Consider the following 13,935-nt stretch of genomic DNA (forward strand, 5'->3'; position numbering starts at 1 on the left):
TTATAATTTTTTATACTTTGGGGAGGGCAATGTCCTAAAATTATTTTAGCAATAGATTTTATAGCATTATGAATCACATTTAAATGACATTTGGGATGAAATAATCTGAATAATTGTATTAATACTCTATATAGACTATATTAATTTCAGACAGAAAAGACTTCAGAGCAAGAAAAAAAATCAGAGATAAAAAGGGGCATTACAAAATCATAAAAGAGCCAATTCTCCAAGAATATACAATAATCTTTAATATGTTTGCGTCTAACAACACAGCATCAAAATACATGAGGCAAGAATTAATAGTGTACTTATACTCATTAATAAAGAGAAATAAAAAACCTGCTTCAATAGACTAAACTCCTTTACTTCCCCCATAATATTTTCCTTTAAGTCTTAAATATAAAAATGTCAGTTCTTTCTTTTTAATTTATGTGTGCATAAAATATAGTTAAAATCTATATTGAGACTTCTTTATTGCCTTTATTTTTGTCTTAGAAAGTCACATAATTTTTTAAGTTTAGTTAATTGACAAATAATATGCACAAATATATGGGCAAAATGTAGTGCTTTGATGTATATATATATATATATATATATATATATATATATATATATACACTACTTTATCTGACTTTGTTTGATAAAATCAGAGTAAGTAGTATATCTGTCATATCAAACATTTATTATATCTTTGTGGTGAGAACATTCAAAATCTTCTCATCTAGCTATCTGGAAATACACATTGTTAATTATAGTCACCCTACTGTACAACAGAACACCAGGATTTAATCCTACTATCTAACTGTAACTTTGTACCTATTGATTAACATCTCCTCTATCACCTTCAAAAGTTCATCTGATTATTAAATATGGTAAAACCATGGATATTTCCTCTATGAAAATTTACATATAATATAAACATAATTTCACAGGGCACATACAGTTAGTGTATATTCAGAAATCCCCCAAGGACCCTTCATAGAAACAAGGTACAGAACCCCTGCTTTAGCGTCTGACATATAGAAGCAATGTAGACAGTTGAACTATACATACGTTACTTTCTCAGCTTCTTCAGATTCTACAGAGATCGTAACTGTTGGCAAGTCAAAAAATCGTAGCATTTCCGACTCTGTAAGTATTATCTCTATATTCTTCTCAAGGTCTTCTTTTGTTATAGTTGTTTCAGGCACTGCCCTCATAACTCGTAAATCTGAAATACATAATAAAAATCATTAACTAATTCATATTTTTATTTTGCATTTTTTCCTAATTGCCAAAATATATGATGAGTCATATGTTGCAGGTGACCTTATATGATAAAGGAACAGCCCATGTTTTGAAATACAGTATATTCTACTTCTCTGAAACCAAATTGCATCTTACAGCCCATAAAGTGTCTTCTTTGCTGACTGTAGCTATCAAGCCTAGACTAATCTTATATCCAGTCATAACTAACTCCAAGGGAATCCCCATTATAACTGTTCCACAATATTAACAGGGATTCTGGGCTGACTGACTATTGGTACTACTCTTGCAGAATGTGGGCATAAGTTTACTTGGGGGGATATAGCATGTAACCCTTCTGTAAGCCCTGAAGTTAATTTCTAGTCTATATCTACAACAATCTTCTTATTGTCTTTTGATTTAGATTATAGATAACCTCAAATCATCTTCGCTAGGAGCTTCAAACCTTCTTCAACAGAAGTTCTCATTGACTATATCAATAAAAAAAGCTCAAGATTATTTTGAAAATGATTGGCAAAAAACATTTAGGACAGTCAGAAGTCTAAGATTCATGGAAAATTTTACTGAGGATAGAGTTTTGGGGCTGTGTGAATTTGGAATTGGTTATGTGGACAAAATAGAGGCATGACATGGCATTATGTTGGAGTTTAATATATTCATTTAATCAAAGAGTGTGAAGAAGGAATCCTTAGGACTTCAGGATGAGTAAAGCTTGAACAACTTTAGGAAACTAAGAACATACAGTTTCCAGAGAACTTAATCTCTTCTAGAGAAGGCCCATAGACTTAGAAAAACATATTCTTAATAACCCCCAAAATTTTATTTTTTAAAAATGTAAACCAATCACCAAAATTTGGAATGGCTAAACAAATTATACTCTTCTACAAAAACTAAATAGTAGTTGAATGTAATTTTCAAAATCATGAAAATATATTTGTGATAGAACACAGAAAAGTCTGGAGGAGTAATCAGAGAGGGTGCACCCCAAAGCAGATGTCAACAACACACCTGCCTAAACTTCCAGAAGGTCTCCATTCTTACAGACCTATAAAGAAAGTACGTCACTTAGGCACCAGCACAGTAGGCACAGTGTTGAAATCCACTAAATGGCCCAAGTCATAGGGAACTACACTAAGAACTCTATTTGGAATTGAACTCAACACCACACACAAACTGACAGACATGGTCAAAAGAAGGCTGCTTACTTAAAGAGGGCCTTCATCTTAAAGTGAAAGAAAGTTCCATTCCAACAAATGCATTAATCTCAACATAGAAACAGAAGAAATATGAAAAACAAAACAAGGCTTATCTGAAAGTTAAGTACTCCCTAGAAACTGATTCCAAAGAACTGTAGGACAAAGAATTCAAAAGATTGATTTTTAAAATAATCAATGTATTCAAAGAATATATGAATAAATAGCTGAATGAATTAATAAAGACAATGCAGGATATGAAAGAGCAATTCAATAAGAGATATAGATTCTAAAAAAGAACCAAACACAAATCTTGGAAAACACTCAGTTGGAAGCCTCATCAATGGATTAGATTAAAAAAATAAATAAATAAAGAATATCAGGATTTGAAAATAAGCTCATCACATTTAGAGAATAATAGAGAAAATACAAAACAACTATGAACAGAGCATACAAGATCTATGGGACAACATTAAAAAATCAACCATACAACTCATACAATTTGATGAGTAAGTCAAACTACAGGCTAATGAATGATACAGAAAACCTATTCAATGAAATAACATCAGAAAAATTCCAAGTTTGGGAATTACATGGACATCTAGGTGTTGTAGGCATTTAGAACATAAAACTGACAAGACCAGAAAACAATCTGCATGACATATTACAGTTAAACTGCCAAAAGAATAGAACAAAGAAAGAATGTTAAAAGCAATGAGTATGAAGTCAGTTGTAAAGATCAAACCATCAGAATAATAGCAGAATCTCTCAACAGAAACTCAAAAGGGCAAGGCATGGAATGATATGGCTTAATAGCCCTGAAAGAAAATAACTACCAACCTAAATTACTAAATCCAGATTTTTATGGTTTGGATATGAGGTGTCTCCCAAAACCTCCTGTAAATGTAGGCATATTCACAGGTAAAATTATTAGACTATGAGCGCTCTAATCTCATCAGTTCATCCTACTTTGAGTGCTAACTATAGACTAGTATGGCGTGGCTGGAAAAGGCATCTCACAGGAATAGAGGGCATGATCTGGAAGGGTGCATCTTCCATGTGACCCCCCCTCCCCTTTCTTCTCCTGAGCCTGCCATGAGCTAAGGAGCTTTCCTCCACTGGGCTCTTCCCCCATGATATGCTGCCTCAACTTGGGTCCACAGCAATGGAATCAGTCATCTACAGATTGAGACCTATGAAATCATGAGCCCCAAATAAACTTTTCCTCCTTTATTTGTTCTTTTGGTCACAGCAATGGAAAAGATTAATAAAACACAGCTGTTGTCCTTCAGATTCAAAGAAGAAATAAACTCTCCAAGCATAAAATAAAAAGATTCAAGACCACTAAATGGACATTACAGAAGATGCTTAAAGGAATCAGATAAGGAAGCAAGGTAAACATAACCACGACAGCATGGTAAAGAATAAAGCTTACTAGATGAGTAGGTAAACAAATGAGAAACAAGAAAGAATCAAACAAAATTATTTCAATAAACCATTCATTCATTGAGGCCATCTAAAGAAAAACTGCATAAAATGCAGTTTGAGCCCTACCTTACAAATAAAACTAAAAGCATCCCTAATAATAAACTTCCTTCTGGTTATGCAACGAAACAATGGTTCTCAAACTTTAGCATGAATAAGAATCATTGAAGGACTTATTTAAGGTTTTACTAAATTTTTAAAAAAATCAATAAATTTCTTATTTTAGAGTAGTTTCAGATGTATAGAAAAGTTGCAAGAAGGATGTTGGAATGTAATGGACATCATTATACAAAGTACACGTATGAAGACTTGAATTGGATGTCAACATACTTTATATACAAACAGAGATTTGAAAAAACAATTACATTAATTGTAATGCAAAAAAACACAAAGTACATGTATAAAGGCAAAAATTGGGGAGAACATACTTTATATACAGAGATACGAAAAATTGTGCTCTATATGTGTAATAAGAATTGTAATGAATTCCATTGCTGTCATGTATTTAAAAAACAATAAAATCAATAAAAGATAAAAAAAGAAAAGTTGCAAGAATATTAGAGTTCCAGTATACCCTGCATTGAGTTTTCCCTTTTTAATACTATCTATCATATTTAATACAACTAAAGAAACTATATGGATACTTCATTATCATCTAAAGTCCATATTTTATTCCAAGTTTCTTAGTTTTTAACTGTCATTTTTCTCCTTCAGAATCTCCTCCAAGATATCTAACATTATATATAGCTATCATGTCCCCTTAGATTCCTCTAACTGTAACAGTTTCTCAGACTTGTTTTTGATAACTGAGTTTTGAGGAGTACTGGTCATACATGTATTTTGGAAAATGTGCTTCAGTTTCGATTTGCTTGATATTAAACACAGTTATGGGCATCTAGAGGAAGACTACAGAGGTAAACTGTCATTCTAATCAGATATTTAGGGTACATGTTATTAACATGACTTATCACTTATTAACCTTAACAACCAGGCTGAAGTACCATTTGTCAGGTTTTTCTGCTTTAAAGTTATTCTTCTCCTCCCCGCTATATATACTGTACTTTTAGAAATAAGTCAAAATGAAAAGTTCCACTTTCTTGAGGAAGGAATGTCTACATTATTTATCTAGAAATCTTCTGTAAAACTGATAAAATCAGCATACTATAGCAATATAGCCATCTCAATGTTTATAGCAGCACAATTCACAATAGTCAAATTATGAATTCAACAATATGCCCATCAATAGACAAATGGATTTAAAAATTGTGGTACGTAGACAAAATGGAGAATTTTTTTTTTAGTTGTAGATGAACACAATACCTTTATTTTATTTATTTATTTTTATGTGGTGCTGAGGATTGAATCCAATGTGTCACCCATGCTAAGCAAGTGCTCCAGCACTGAGCCACAACCCCAGCCCACGAACATCTTGCTGAGTAAAATAAGCCAGTTTCAGAAAATCAAGGGTTGAATATTTTATCTCATATGTAGAAGCAAAATAAAGGAGAGGAGGAGGGGAGGATTGGTATCATAAAGACATAGGGAAGATCAGAGAGAAGAAGATGGAGGAGAGGAGGGATGAGAAAGGGGGAGGAAATGCAGAATGAATTTTTTAAAATAAAAAATGTGCTATGTGAATATGTAAATATACCATAGGAATTTCACCTTTATGTGTAAGTAGAAAGAAACAATCAAAAATAAATAGATGAGCAAAAAAGAAGATCAGGAGAATGGGAAGAAGAGAGGAAAATTAATTGAAATTGAATTGCATGCATATATGAATTTGTTAAGATAACCCAACCAACTACTATGTTGTTAACTATAATGCTCTAATAAAAAAGAAAGAAAAAAGAATTCTTCCATAAAGATTAGTCTGTTTCTTTTATTCATTCATTTATATCAGTATGGATTCATAGTGTTTATTTTAGTGATGGATCCAATATGTTTATTATTTGTTGGTTATTTGAGATAAAAAGAAATATGGAAATGATTTCTAATAGCTACCAGAGATACCATGGGAGTATCTATCTACCTATTTATAAATATAATTAAGACATGGAAGGATTCTACAATGGTATCAGATTGTGACAAAATAATTTAATAGCTTTAAAAATGTATGAAAACCTCATTGAAGGAGTTTTGGGAAAGGTATGAACAGAAATATCAGTGGAAATGAGTAGACACTGTACAATTAAAGACAGCAGTATTTTCATTACCTGTTAAACTAGATAGTCTTTCTCGTCTAAAGGATGGTTCTTCTATGTCTTCTGCTATTGATTCAGTTGTTGATATACTTGACTTAGAAATGGTACTGCTTCCTATAACTGATCTTTAACAATATTAATAACATTGACATTTAATAACATTACTCAATTATTTAAATGTTCTTATGGACAATATATAAATTAGAATATATTACCAGAAGGGAGAAATCAAATATACTATAATCATATCAACAATATAAGTCAAAATAAGTTGATAAATTAACTTTTAAAACACTAAGTTGATTTTTTATCTTCTTTAGATAAAAAGTAATTCAAAATATATTTTAGAATAACACATGCCAGATGTATGTTTAAACAAATTCAATGTATTCCCAATGTATTTAGGACAAAAATCCAAAATATAGCCTACCATTCTCAACTTCTTCATCTCAATTCTCTCTCTTGCCTTAAGATTATTTTGTTGCTTGTCCATTTCTCAATCTTATAGAGCTCATCAGAGCCTCACCCTGAAGTATTTATCCTTTGATTTTTCACCTCCTTTCTGCTCATTATTCAAATTCCATCATAAAAATGTGATTTGTTCAATTTATAAAGATCCTCCCAAAACTAAATAAAAAACACATCTATGTACTCAGCAGGAGATCAATGGAAGAATCCAGAAATAATTTTCTTAAACATATGAACTTAACACCATTCCATGATATCACACAAATTTTATTTTTTATTTATAGTTTCAACTGCCCACTTAAAGAGTGGGTCAACTTTATTGGAACATTCTTTTGTTTTACCTTGCTTTCCCATGACTTTCATTGGCAAACTTGGGGGCAGTCTCTAGAGCAGTATATAATTGCTCTGTATTCAAAAATAAACTAGAAATCAAACCCTAGCAGAATAAGCAATTTCATGGGAAAGGGAGCAAAATGGAAAGCCACTCCCCTTCCCATAAAATATAGCATAAAAAGAAGCTGAAGAAGATAAGGAAAAGTATCTAATGAGAATTTGCAATCAACCCTGTGTGATGTTAGCCCCTTATTTTGGTTCCCCGGGTATTCTTAAGTAAAATCTACATACTTTTTACAAACCTTTTCTTTTTTGCGGGGTTTACCGGGGATTGAACTCGGGGCACTTGACCCCAGGGCCACATCCCCAGCCCAATTTTGTATTGTACTTAGCGACAGGGTCTTTCAGAGTTGCTTAGCACCTCACTTTTGCTGAGGCTGGCTTTGAACTCAAAATCCTACTGCCTCAGTCTCCCAAGGTGCTGGGATTACAGGTGTGCGCTATAGCACCCGGCTCACAAACATTTTAATGTGAGAGTGCAGGAAATCAAATCATTCAGAGTTCTGCATCTAATTAAAACATAAGCAACATAGAGAAGGCACAATAGGAAAATAGGCTTTAGCTGAGAAACTAGAGGTAACTGCTATCTAAGTTATATATATGCAATTTAAATAAAAAGACAATATATATATAAAGAGGAAGAATAGAACAATACCTTGTAAACTGCCCTAACATACTAGGATTTACTGTATTCTGATACAGGCTATAGGAAGAAATAAATTCTGATCCAAGTGATCCTTCTTGTGATGTCAGTAGTTTACTTGGTTTTGCTGTACCAACATGTGGGTCTGGACAATAAAGAGGTCGGGGAGTAACATCAATTCCATTTGCATCAAACACCTGTAGAAAATGGTATTTTTAAATTAAATAATTAAAAATGATGGGATTTCTAAATAATAGGACTTAGAAAATAGAAACAACTCTACTATAAAAAAAGCTCATAGGATAAGATAAACAATAATAGAAAATTTTATACACAAAATTTCTTAACTAGGCATATATTTTTTTAAATCTTATGTTTTATCTATATATAATAAATAAGCCATGCATTACTTAATAATGAGGATATATTCTGAGAAGTGTTAAGTGGATTTTGTCATTGTTCAAAATACAGTAGTTACATAAACCTAGATAGTATAGTTGAATTACTCAATGTGGCCTCTCAGTGCAATCAAGAAACAGTACAAACACAAAACGTATGAGGCTGTGCTGGCATAATAGCCATGCTGTTTTACAGCAAACTTTGAAAAATAATTATAAAAAGTATTTAGCATAGTAAATACACAAACCAGTAACACGCTTATTATATTTTGTACTATACATAACTGTGGCACAATTGTAGGTTTGTTTACATCAGTATCACCACAAACACCTAAGTAATGCTTTCCACTAAAATGTTACTATGGCTATGATATCAGCAGGTGATAGGAATTTTTCTGTTCCACTATAATCTTACGGACCATTGTCATAAATGCTGTCATTGACTCTTACATTGGTATGCAGCACATGATGGCATTAATTGTGGGAAATAAGAAAGGTAGAAAGATATCCAGTTGTTAATATTTTAGCCTATGTAATTATTGTATGTACAGGCTTTAAAAAATCCATTATTTTAAGTTAATATTTTATTCTCAATTTGTTATATATTTCTGGCTAATTTTTAATTCTTTTAATCATAAAATTTTAAATAGAAATATGTAATTAAAATAGAACTGCACACTTAAATAAAATAAAGCAAATATCTTGTAATCAGAACTAACATAAAATATTAGAACCCTGATAGCAACTCCAGAAACCACTCCCTAGTCTTAAACCCTTCCAGATTATAGCATTCTCTCTCACTGATGATAATCATTAACTTAAAATTCTTTCTTCTTTTTGTTGTTTTATGGTGTGCTTCCTTAAACAATATATTTTTTAAAACCCATGTTGAAGTAAAATATACAGTACACCCATAAATTTACAGCTGACTTTTCAACAGAACACACACATAACCAGCATACAGATTCATAAACACAAAATTGCTTTATCACTGTGCCACATCTCCTGTATTTTCTATTTTGAGAAGGATCTCACCAAGTTACTGAGACTGGCTTTCAACTTATGATCCTTCTGTCTCAGACTAGCAAGTTGCGGGGATTACAACCATGTACCACTACTCCCGGGTGAATCCTTGTTATTTTTAGCCTTTAGTATTTTTGTATAAATTTTAGAATTATCTTGATAAATGTATAAAAAAATACAGATTTTGAGTGAACTGGCAAAAGATCTGTGAATCAAAATTTGCACATAATCTACATACTTAAACATGACCTTTCTATGCATGAAAATAATCTCTCTATTCTTTGGATCCCAATAAAAATTTTTAGTTTAAAAAATATCGGTATGTGCATCTTTTGTTATACTCTTACACAATTACTTGATACATTTTTTGTGCTATTACAAATATTACTCAAAATATCTGATTTTTAACTATTTGTTGCTTGCATGCAAATTCATATAAATATGTATTTGCTTTGTTTTTAAGTCTGATATCCAATAAACATTAATATTCACTAGGTGACTTTAAATTTTATATGTAGATAATTCAGTAATCTACAAATACTCAATATTTTGCTTCTTTCTTTCCAGTTTTTACTTTCATTTCTTTTTGATGCCAAATTGAACTAAGACTTCCAAAAATGTTGGATATAAGTGGCATTTTTCCCCCAGATGTCTCCCCATTTGATACAATCATTTCTGCAGGACTTAACAGATACCCTAAATTCTATTAAGGAAGTTCCTCTTGATACCCAGTTTTTAAAAATTTTTGTGTAAATCATGAATATTCAATATTACCAGATATTCTGTATTGAGATAACCATATGCTTTTCTTTTTTTTCCCTTCCCCCTTTAAGCTATCAATGTGTTGAATTACATTCTGGATTTTGAATGTGAAACCAATCTTGATTTCTTGGTATAAATCCAAGTTCCTTATGGTATATTATGCATTTTTGTTGTTATTAAATAGCATTTGCTATTATTTTATTGGCATATTATTTTCTTCATCTATGTTTGCATAGATGAATTATTATGAGAATATGGTTGTATTCATATTTTAATGTCAAAGTAACACTACACTCATAAAATGAGTTTTGAAGTACATCCACATTTTGTGTTCTGTTTTCATCCATATATGCTTGGCATGTATCATAAGTAAAGCCATCTGGGCCTAGAATTATCTTTGAAAGAAGGTTTTCAAATTACTCATAAAATTTCTCTAATAGCTTCCACTTTTAAAGAATTTTTCCATTTTATCTAATTTTTAAAGTTCAAATTGGAATAATATTACATGTAATATGCACTAATTAATTCTTTAAATAGCTTTTAATATATATGATTGAGTGAGTTTGAGTATTTTCACAGATAAGTGCAACTATCACCACAATTAATTCCAAACATTTTTATCACTTCAAGAAGCCCTGTATCCTTTAATTATGACCCCATAACCCTTGTCTGTCTCCTAGTCCTAGGCCAGCACTAATATACTTCAGGTTTCTACAGATTTCATATTCTGGACTTTGATATGAGTAGATTAATACACCATGGAATATTTTGTCACTGGTTGTCTCAATTATCATGTTTTCAAGATTCATCCATTTTGTGATATACATCAGTGTTTTATTCCTTTTCCTGCCTGAATAATAACCTATCATACAGATATATTACATTTGCTTAGCCCTTTTTTCATTGAAGGACCATTTCCATATTTTGGCTATTATGAATAATGCTGCTACAAACATTTATATACAACTTTGTTTGGGAACACTTTAATTTTTCATGGGGTATATATACCTAAGAGTTGGGCCCTAAGGTAAGTAAGACTGTTTAAACTTTTAAGGAACATTAAAGAAAACACACTTTTCAAAAATAACCAAATCATTTTACATTCCCACCCACAGTGTATGAGGGTTCTGATCTTCAAATCCTTACCAACCAATGTTATCTTACTCTAATTACAGCATCCTGGTGGGTGTGAGTTGGTTATAATTATGATTTGAATTTCTGATGATTAATATTAAGCAACTTTTCACATACTTTGTGACCATTTGTGCTTTCCTTGGAGAAATGAGTAATTAGATTATATACCCAAATTTTAATCAGGTTATTTGTTTATTGATGAGTGGCTAGTGTTCTTACATATTTTAGATAAAAGTCTATGTACCTACCCTGCCTCCATCTGTAGTTCAGCTCCGAGCTACTGTCCCTCTGTAAACATTACAATTCAAGACCAAGATTTTGCTGTCTATCCCTCTGGAGGTGGCTGGCATTCTCCCCTGAATGCATATTACTTGTTTTACCCCAGAGCTTCACTTTCAAGGTGGCTAACATTCTCCTTTACACTCTCAAGATGGCAGCATTCTCCCTTGAATGTGAATCAACTTTCTTAAACAAACCGGTCTCTGACTGGCACATGCTAAATTTTTTTTCTGTCACATATTCCAAGGACCTCTTATCTTGAGTTCAGGTCCTCCTCTCTGAGAACTCCTCTGGTTATAAGGTTATAACCATACCACCTTTACTGTCTTAATCATGGTTTTACTTTTTTTTTTTTTTTTTTTTTTTGGAGCTATAATGTAACTTAGTCATTTTATTTTTTTTTAATTTTTATTGTTGGTTGTTCAAAACATTACATAGTTCTTGACATATCATATTTCACACTTTGATTCAAGTGGGTTATGAACTCATGGTTTTACTTTGGTGAACAAATTTATAATAGCTACTTTGAAATCTTTTTTGTTAAATCTGACCATCTGATCCCTCTCACTGGCAGTTTCTGTTGTATGCTTTTTCTTGTGCATGGTTTGTGCTTTCTGTACTTCTGTGGAAAACTGGAGATTTTAGATGATGTGTTATAGTAACTCTGGGTATTGGTACCACCCTTTTCTTCAGAGCCTGATATTATTATTATCGTATTTGTTTAGTGATTGGTTGAATTATTTTATTGAAGCCTATATTCCTAGTATGGATTAACTATCCATTAAAAGATGATATTGAAGTCCTAGTTCACTGAGATGATAACGTTATTTGGAAACTGAGTCTTTGCAGATTTAACCAAGTCCAAATTATTGGAGTAAGCACTAACCCAATGACTGTTGCCCTTAAAAGGGGACATTTGAACAGACATACACAGAGGGACAAAAAAAAAAAACACATGAGGATAATGTGATATGTGATGATATTGGAGTGATGCCTCTACATGGAAAGGAATACCTGGAGCTACTAGAACCTAGAAGTGAAACATGAAACAAATCGTACCATTCAGACAGCACACCTTGATTTCAAATTTCTGACTCCCAGAACTAAGAGACAGTAAACTTCAATTATTTTTAAAAATTTCTTGTCCTTTGTTAAGGCAGTCCTAGGAAACTAATATCCCCCATCTCATTTCATAGCCCTTTGCTGTTGATTCTCAGTGAGATGGTATAGTTTGGGAATGTTCTGAGAGAATTAAGGTTCTGTTCCACTCTTTCCCTGTCCACACTCAGTTATTAATTGCTCTATTATTTTCAACAATGCCCTAGGGCATAAATGCCCTACAAATTAATCCAATCATGAAGTCCGATTTACCAAATATGTCTTTAAAAGACTGTGATTTTAATGTCCCATCTAAAAAATCATTTTCTGATCCATTCAAAGTTAAATATTATGTACTTTTCTATATATGTTATGTTTTGATTAAATGTTTTAAAGTCTTTTCTTATGAGACAATTCTGATAATTAATTTGATGACATTTTCAAGAGTACATTGCAGGACTCTCCAAGATGGCCGCGAAGAGAGTGCATCACACCCCGTGTACCGCGTCACTGCGCAGGTGAATAACGAGTTAGTACGACAAAAAACTATCTTGCTAGGAATTTACAGCAAAATGGGGGTGCACCGAAACCTAGAGGAAGGATTTCCAGCACCGAGGTCCAGTAATTGAATCTCAAACACGAGCCAACTGTGCGACCGGAGATCCAGGCTGACTGATCCGAGCGGCCCGCCCTGCGGCTACAGAAGGTGGGGCGCCGCCGAGAAGTGACCAGCAAGCAGAGAGAATCGTTGCTACGGATTCTGTGGAATCCTGCCAGCTGTGGCCTCACTGAGCCCCGGGCTGAGTTCGGAAATTCAGCCGGGGAAGGAAACAGTCCAGTTCTATCCCCCACAACGGAAACTCCACCAAGGAAGCCAGCGGCGACCATCTTGGAGAGATGACATAACCACCGCCAGTCTCCGACAGATTGCAACAATAAAACAGGTGTGTGTTACTCAACCCATCTCCCATACAGCAGGGAATTCACATAAAATCTCTCCTAGGCTTTCCGGGGGAGGGATTATCAGAACGAGCCTGCACAAAGACGCGGGGAAAGCTAGAGACACCTGACCTCCAACTCCCCCTCCCATCAGCGGCGAAAACGAAACCTGTCTTGCCAGCGCTGGGGGAAGGGCAAGCGGGAAAAATCAAAACAATAGAGTGCCGGGGTTCCCAATAGCCACCCTCCACACACAGCAAACGGCAGGCCCAGAGTACGGTTTGAACTGCCGAGAGGCATCGCGTAGGGGAAGACTGGGCTAGCAGGAGAAGCCAGGACTAGCAGGAGAAACCAGGGGACTAGAGGCCAGGCCCTCGCGACTGGGCGGCTGGAGACCGCCCGCCCGCTGGCGACCGACCGCGCGACTGGGCGGCAGGAGATCGCCCGCCCGCCGGCGACAGCCCACCCGCTGCCCGCGCGACTGGGCGGCTGGAGACCGCCAGCCCGCCGGCGACCGGGAGCTGAAACCAACCAGAGACAGTCCAGTCCCACCCCCCATTCGGACACCCCAGCAAGGAGCCTGGGGCCCGCCATAGCAGAGAGGTGACGTCACTGGAGCTCGGCCGTCAGAATTCCTTCCCAGCGGAATCCAATTTAGCAGGCATAGTCTA

General features: G+C 34.2%; 1 protein-coding gene across 3 annotated transcripts in view; it reads right to left on the reverse strand.

The window, feature by feature from the left end:
- Positions 1–13,935, reverse strand: part of Dnai4 (dynein axonemal intermediate chain 4) — a 117,559-nt gene that overhangs the window by 85,290 nt on the left and 18,334 nt on the right. For all 3 annotated transcript variants that reach the window (XM_071617938.1, XM_027949563.3, XM_071617939.1), the window contains 3 exons: positions 7,644–7,828; positions 6,140–6,252; positions 1,054–1,210 (listed from right to left, as the gene is read on the reverse strand). In XM_071617938.1, the coding sequence (XP_071474039.1) occupies positions 1,054–1,210; positions 6,140–6,252; positions 7,644–7,828 (455 nt within the window). The remainder of the gene's footprint in view (positions 1–1,053; positions 1,211–6,139; positions 6,253–7,643; positions 7,829–13,935) is intronic.

Source organism: Marmota flaviventris, chromosome 10 (assembly GCF_047511675.1).
Source record: "Marmota flaviventris isolate mMarFla1 chromosome 10, mMarFla1.hap1, whole genome shotgun sequence".
NCBI classification, from domain to species: Eukaryota; Metazoa; Chordata; class Mammalia; order Rodentia; family Sciuridae; genus Marmota; species Marmota flaviventris.